Genomic DNA, 7,846 nt, shown 5'->3' on the forward strand with positions numbered 1-7,846 from the left:
GTTTATCACATAAAATAATCATTTCATATGCAAATTGCTTTAAATTCGCTATTCAGCGAGCTTTATGCGTAATGTCATGGTTAGATTAAATTTAACTCCATTGTGCGGATATATCTTCTATGAAATTGCCTATTCAACAGTACAGGTAATCTCCTTAACAGATTTAGTTAAAGCCAGTATTGCCATGTGAGATTCCTAATAGATAGTGTATGTTTAGATTATATCCGTTTTTTAAGCGGACTTTATCATAACAAGCAAAATGCTTATATTATGTAAATAATAAATACATTATGTATGACTTTACCTACACCTTTGGGAAATATAAACGATACATTTTCTAAAAAAATTTTAATAAACTTATATGTATTTTTAATTATTGCTTTATATAATTAGCTTATAGATGAAATTATTTTGTAATGTTAACAAACAACTACACATGACATTAAACTATAATTATAACTGTCTATTTTCGTTAATAATTTTAAAAAATTACGTGAGCTTTTTATTTCACCGTCAAACTATTTTAATCTGTATCAAAAGTATTTATAGATAGCACCAATTCAATTACGTAGCACATTTCAGTCGAAAATGTCTCCAAATAGATAGATATCTATTTTTGCAACCCTTATATTACCCTTATATAATATATACCCTTATTATTCGCGGTATTACTGGCTCTAATATTGCAGCATGTATGTTCACGCTTTATAATAAGTATTGTGGTATTGTTAAATCTTGCAACTGCATAACTTTGATTGCATACAACCGCACTAATAACTACTTAGCTGTGGTTTAAAGTAATCAAAGCTATTAAAAATATGTGTAATTAATCTTAAATTATTCTTACGTGAATAAATTGTGTTATCGAGACTGATTTCGTAACAATCTCAACGTAGACTCACTACGCATTAGAGTCCAAATTTGGGAAAAAATCAAGTACAATTTTTCTTCACTCCCGGACATAAATTGATGGAATGGAAGATCTGATAGGAACTCTCTGTAGACGCTAAGCCCGCCACTTTATGTGATCTCCGAGGCTTTTGCTGTATCACAATCATAAGCTTTCGTTATCAACGGAATTCCGACATAATACGTTGGGAAAAGTACAAAACATTTTCTGCAGAATTAGGAATCGAACTATTTTTATTTCTTTGTGACCATGACATAAAAAGTATACCTACAAGGCTACAAGTAATAACAATGATGTACATCTTCCACAAAAATACTTTTACAAAGAGTTTTTAAGAAAATACTGTCTCTGAATAAAACCGCCTATTCTTATGAAATATGTATATTGTTGAAGATTGTAATACAGCTTTCCCTTAAATAAATATTTGATTCATTACTTCACACAGGGCTTATTCCAATCTACGTATACAGAGAGTTTACCTTTCAAATGTTAGAAAAACATTACCGTACTCCATGAAACATAAACCAAAAATAACAAAGCCTTTGTTACAACAATTGTTGTAACAAAGGCTAAAATGATATAACTCAGTTATATAAACATTAATTATTTATTAGATACAGCTAAATAAACACTAATTATTAATTATTCTAAATGTTTATAAATGCTTCATATTAGCACGATAGTTTTTTAATTTATTTGTGTATTACCCTTGAACTAAAATCAACAATTTAGAATTTAAAGTGAGCAACTATAATCAAGTTCATTAAATATTTTTATTACTTGCGATTAGTGGAACTTTATAGTACTGGTCACACTGAGTGCTATTAAATACTTAATATGCAAGAAGATAATATTATAAACTATAAAGTTCATTTCCAGGATGAACATAATTCATTTAATATCTTCTGTTTACTTTATTTTATAAACTAAAAAAAAACTCACTTTTTAATACATATAAACAACTGAAATGTAATTCATAGACTAAAAGTATCAGCTAATGATACACTTTTATAATCATCTTATGAAAATCGTGTAAGGACATTTTTTTATACATACATATTTAGATTTTTAAACTCACAAAATTGCGTTAATTTATTTTTAACTAACTAAAATACAATTTCTCTGCGTATTTTCCTTCTGTAGCAATTGCTTATTTTTTATGAAACAATCTAATTATAAAAGAACGTAAAGTTCTTTATTGTGTCTCTATTTGATGTAATAATTTCCTTTGTTCCTAAATTTTGACTGTAAGTTATAATAGTGTTGTACCTAATTAAACAATATTAGAATAATTTAGAGCTTCATCCACATAATCGAAGATATAAACTCTTTGGCCTTTGTGTTTCTATTCTCTGCAGACTATTTTTATTTATTTCGAGCTGAACCTATCCCTTTGATGTTAAACGAATTATTATGAACGTACATGAAGAGTATCGGATACGTGAATTTTTATTATCTGTGATATAACCAGCCTTTTCATCCATACAAATAAAAAATAATCACCAAAATATTAATACGCGCATAACTTCCAAACTACTGAATGATGAATCTTTCTTTTATGTGTTCGTCATTATTAGAAACGATTTTTGTAAAAATAAAAAAGTAACTGATAAAATTTTGAAAATCTTCCAAAAATAATGTTTCAAAAACTATTCAGCTATTTTGATCTGCTTTGCTAAGTACAATAAACAGACTCGTTGCACGCCATACTGCAAGATTTCAAATACATCTTACGAGTTTGACCACTTTTATCAAAGATTTATGCGCAAATTCATCGACCAAAGTTAACTCGTTATAGCGTCGCGTCGTATTCAAGGCATTTTGTAGGTACCTAAGAATTAGAACACCTTCACCTTGTAAAGGAAAGAGCGTTGTAATCATCATTATTTAGGCCTGAAAGTGATCGAAAACCTTGATTCTCGCAAAATTAATTAACGTCAGTCTTAAGATTTGGAGGGTTAAGAAAATCGACAATCAGTCCAATTTCCATCAAAAGCTTTCACGTTAATGTGTAAATACTACGTTAATAACTCAATAAATATGTATAAAATATAACAATTAAAAGTACGAACGTGATTCGGAATAATTTCTACAACTTATAAACTCAATTTTGAGACTACCACGCGTCGTTAAATCAATCGTTACATAGCTTTGTACGACATAAATTGAATTTTTAATTTATTGTAAGTATTATAAAAATATATGTTTCAATTTAAAATTTAACACGAGCTTTGTTTTCAAAGAAACCTATAATCGCGCTCTCAAAGGTCGATCCTCGATACATTATTATTAGCTTGAGTTATGAAAAGTTAAACATCGAGCAATGAGAAAGCAGGATTGTAGTGTAAGGGAAAGTAGAGACTGGAATTTAATTTATCACATGACTGTTAGAAATATTTTCTATGATTTACAAATGTACCTACTATAGGTACTTTATCTTTTACAAATGTCTTAAAATTAAAAGGCAAATATAATATTAATTCTTTACTTTCCAACGCATGAAAAAAATAGTGGGATATTATTTCGTTCCTATATCTTTTTTCTAATTAGAACTAGCCTGAGATCCGCAGCTTCACTAGCGTTGATTACATGGTAGCCGTTTCCCATACAACTTACCCCCTGTTTTACTTCTTTTAAAAGTTTATCCTTACCTGTCGTGACATCAGATAGCTAAAAGTAACATTATACATATATTTGTATTTATATTTGGTCTGTTTTACAGGCAGCAACAAATACTGCTTGGACGTCAACTACGGTGGTGTCCTCATCATTTGGGACAGAATTTTCGGCACTTTCAGACCGGAGTCCGACAAAGTTGAAATTGTTTACGGTTTAATATACAACCAACCTTCGTTCAATCCATTTTACTTGCAAGTAAGTAAAACAGTTATAAAATGAAATGAAATAGAACATAGTTTTAAATGAAAAATACAAAGCTTTCACTGTTATCGGAGATTATTAAAAGCTCATACTAAGAAATTCTTATAATTTCAACTGAAGAGATACTTTGTTTTATCTTCCGATGAAATATCTCTAGAGATGCTTTTATAGCAAAAGTTTAGGTTTTATAACGTTTTTAATGTATTTAAATAAAGCTTTTTATTTCATACCTTGTAACAAACTTTTATTGAAATTTTCAGATATTCTACACTGGTTATGTGGTCGAAAAGTTCCGTAGTTTTACTAATTGGGAACATAAGATTAAGGCTGTAATTTGGGGTCCGAGCTGGCAGCCGGGCACAGCGAGACTTGGAGATGATGATATGAAAGAAGATGTAAGTATTTGCAATTTATCATTATTTTAATTTGGTTCACTACGGCAAGAACAAAAGAAATTCTCAAAAAGTTTTTTCAAACATAAATGTCTCAAACATATATTATATTTGCAATTATTTTTGATGAAAGACTCCTCACTATTACATGTTTTTGTGCTGTTAAAAGTAAGTATTAAGACAAAAGCAATATTAAGTTCCTGATAAGGAAATTTTACGTGAATTTTTTTTACACGCCAAAATTACATTTAAAGTCTCTTTTTATTTAACTGCATCGATAAAACATAGCCATATTTCATTTCTATCCAGGTTGAAGTGAGAGACAAATATGACGTCCATTTGCCGGCGTGGTGTAACCTCTATATAGTTACACACTATGCGGTGGTTCTGTACGGCTTCTTCGAGCTAGCTTCACGATACATGGTAAGCAAAAAACAAACAAAAACTAAGTTACACGTTAGACACGCGTCAAAAGTATTGAATGAAAATTGTAAAAAATTGCTGCTAAAAGAATAGATGTATTGAAAATAAAGTGTCTGAAGTTCTCTTGATATTGTCACAATTATTATTTATGAGTTATGCACAAAATATCACATAACCAAAATTCTAAGATGTAATACCAAACAACATCGAAGAAACTAACTAGTTAGTAATAAAACTACACGACATTTCAATTCAAGCAAGTCAATTTATAACGCAAACATTTACGATCACCCTTCATTTTCATTCCCACTGGTTTATACTTTATACATAATAAACATAAATCAAATACTTTTCAAATAAGTGCAAAACGCGTTATTTTTTAACGATAACTGCTGATACTTTTATTGGTTACTAACTTTCCGCCCGAGGCTTCGCCCGCGTTTTTAAAGAAAAACCTGCCTAGTTTCCATTCCCGTGGGATTTTCTAGATAAAACCTATCTTATGTGTTAATCCAAGTTAGAGTTCCTCTATATGTGTGCTAAATTTCATTGTAATCGGTTCAGTAGTATTTGTGTGTAAGAGTAACAAACATACAGACACACACATACACATATACATCATCACAAACTTTCGCATTTATAATATTACTAGGAAGAATAGGATTAGTAGGATTTCTTGTTTATGTTTATATGCGTATATGAAGTAATACAATTATCGATGCTGTGAAACGAACAGTTATTAAAGCACCTACGAAACTTTGTTAATTAAATTCAGATGATAAATGAACTCGTTGATACTCGTAGGTATAACAATATGTTATTTGCCTCATGCGGCTATTGTTAAAACTACAAAAGGCCTCGTAGCCTAAAGCGTTATTGCCTGAACATGTTCTATTCAATACAAATATTATTTTACATCTTTATTTCCTTTATAAAATGTAAATAGAGCGTTTGATGTCAATAATGGTTAGCTTTTCATAAGAATTGAATTAAATTGGATACGTAAGATCATGGAATTCAATAAACTACATACGTCGTTGGAATCCAATAAAGTGTCAATAATTTTGTCAATAATTTCGATAAATAGAATTCATTGTTTATGTCAAAGCAAAGCTCAATTTCAGCCCGCGCTAAATTGTTTAATTATTATAGTCGGCTTTTAAAGCATTAAGAGCTCATTATAAATTCGTAATATTATTATCTAAGTGACATTTATACAGACGGTCCAAGCTATATTTTATTAGGTAGTATTATAAATATTATATTATTAAACCAAACCAAGTGGATTGCCGTGGCGCAGTCTATGAATTATTAAATGAATTCTCGTTACCATGGCAACTTCTCGATATAAAGTGTAGCTTATGTATAGATACAAAACTTTAATTAAGAAATTCCATTCTTTCGCGTTGTATAAAAATTCCAACTACACATATGTGTTAATGATGGATAAAGATATATTTTCAGCTTTTATTGATGTATTATATTTCTCTTGCAGGGTATGACGCCGATCTCAGTGCTAATCTTCGTGGTGTATATAATGTCTTCTCTGACTATCATTGGAATGTTGTTCGACAATTCCAAATACGCGCCGCTGCTGGAGGTACTACGCTGTTCAGCCTTGGCCTTCCTTACTCGTAGTATTTCATCACCGAGCCCAATCACAACACTCCTACAAATATTCTACGTTGTGTCTGCTATGTTCTGGTGCTTGAATACGATGAAACTTCTAGAAATCAAAAGAACAAAGCTAGAGTGAGCGGCTATTACTTTAAAAATCCTATAAAATTAGGCGAATCGGAATCCCGAAGACTGAAATTATGATCATATAGTTGCGTGGCTTTTACCGTTATAATTGTTAATTCTTATATTCCTTGTGCCAAATATATTATGTTATACACTACCTATAATGTTACTAATAATTATTATTTTAATGTACTTAGACATAATTTTACCTACGAGATTGTTGTAAATATGTTAAATCTATTAATTGATCTGTTCTTTAAACTCTACATTTAGTGATGATTTTATCGTTATTTTTGCTTGTTTTGAGTTTCCACGTTTTGATAAGCTAAATTTGTTATCCTTTAAGAGAATTTCAATATGAACTGTAATATTAAGAATATGAATTCAATGTTAAAAAGTTACTTTTGAAGTTGGTGTAGTTTTCATACGAAGATGTTTGATTTTCTTGTTTGTGTTAAATATTTTAAAAGAAATATAGAATCTACTAGTTTTAGTTTAATAAGTATGTAGATAATATGGATTATATTTACTGCCAAATACATATAGTAGTTAAATCGATGATGATTTAGTAGCTCAAATAAAGCACTTTTGTTACGTCTGGTTTTTATTTTCCAACATCCCAAAATTTAACACGAAATAAATAAGTATAAACAAAAGATGTTTCCAACTTGAAAATAAACATTTAACCATTGGAACACATAAAAATCGTTCGACTCGTGTAAAACAATATGACACTTGGTTTAGGGCCGATTTTTCATTCCTTGGTTAAAATTTATCCGTCCAATAAAGTATTTCACGAACATTTTAAAATGTCACTTGTAAACTGTCAAATAAGAATACATTTTTGAAATGGTAGTTTAATAACGTTATTCGATGAATAAGTTTTAACCAAGAATTGAAAAATCACCCCTTAAGCAAATAATTTCATTTGTCACCATCAATAAAGTCAAAGCCTCAGAAAACATGATGTGGAAGCGGATAAAATGCGTAAATCAAGTTTGTGTTTCCAAATATACATTCAGAACCCGTATTTACAAATAAAATAAAAGTTGGGTTATATTGACGTAAGACAGGACGAGTAGGCAAGCCATTTGCGAAGATCAATGCCGCAGACATCACTTCATAAAATATTCGGAGCTATTTTATTCCCATCACGATACTCCACTGAAAGGAAATCGGGAAAAATCTCACAAATTTCAGCGATGCGTACAATGAACGCCTTTGTAGAATAAAAGATATGAACCGAATTTGAAAATTCATAACTCATTATATGCCTTTAGCATTACTGATGATGAGAAATTTATTGTGCAGGCATTAGACAAAACTCCATGACACTCGAAGAATTGTGGTAATTATATTGTGAATGTAGGTACTTCAGATCATATTAAGACCATATTTAAATTTTAAATGTTCTTTCTAAATCTGACAAGTGTAACTTCGTAGATATAACGTTAAATTTTTAATAATCTTTTAATTGTCTGCAAAATATAATTATATT

At 29.8% G+C, this 7,846-nt stretch overlaps 1 protein-coding gene across 1 annotated transcript in view; it reads left to right on the plus strand.

Moving 5' to 3' along the window:
* LOC123693078 (alkylglycerol monooxygenase-like) overlaps positions 1–6,942 on the plus strand; it is a 32,447-nt gene extending 25,505 nt beyond the window's left edge. Inside the window, exons 7-10 of the mRNA XM_045638029.1 lie at positions 3,633–3,784; positions 4,051–4,185; positions 4,492–4,605; positions 6,101–6,942. Coding sequence (XP_045493985.1) covers positions 3,633–3,784; positions 4,051–4,185; positions 4,492–4,605; positions 6,101–6,361 — 662 coding nt within the window. The 3' untranslated portion in view covers positions 6,362–6,942. The remainder of the gene's footprint in view (positions 1–3,632; positions 3,785–4,050; positions 4,186–4,491; positions 4,606–6,100) is intronic.
* Positions 6,943–7,846: the final 904 nt, after the last annotated feature.

The sequence above is a fragment of the Colias croceus genome, chromosome 7, assembly GCF_905220415.1.
Source record: "Colias croceus chromosome 7, ilColCroc2.1".
NCBI classification, from domain to species: Eukaryota; Metazoa; Arthropoda; class Insecta; order Lepidoptera; family Pieridae; genus Colias; species Colias croceus.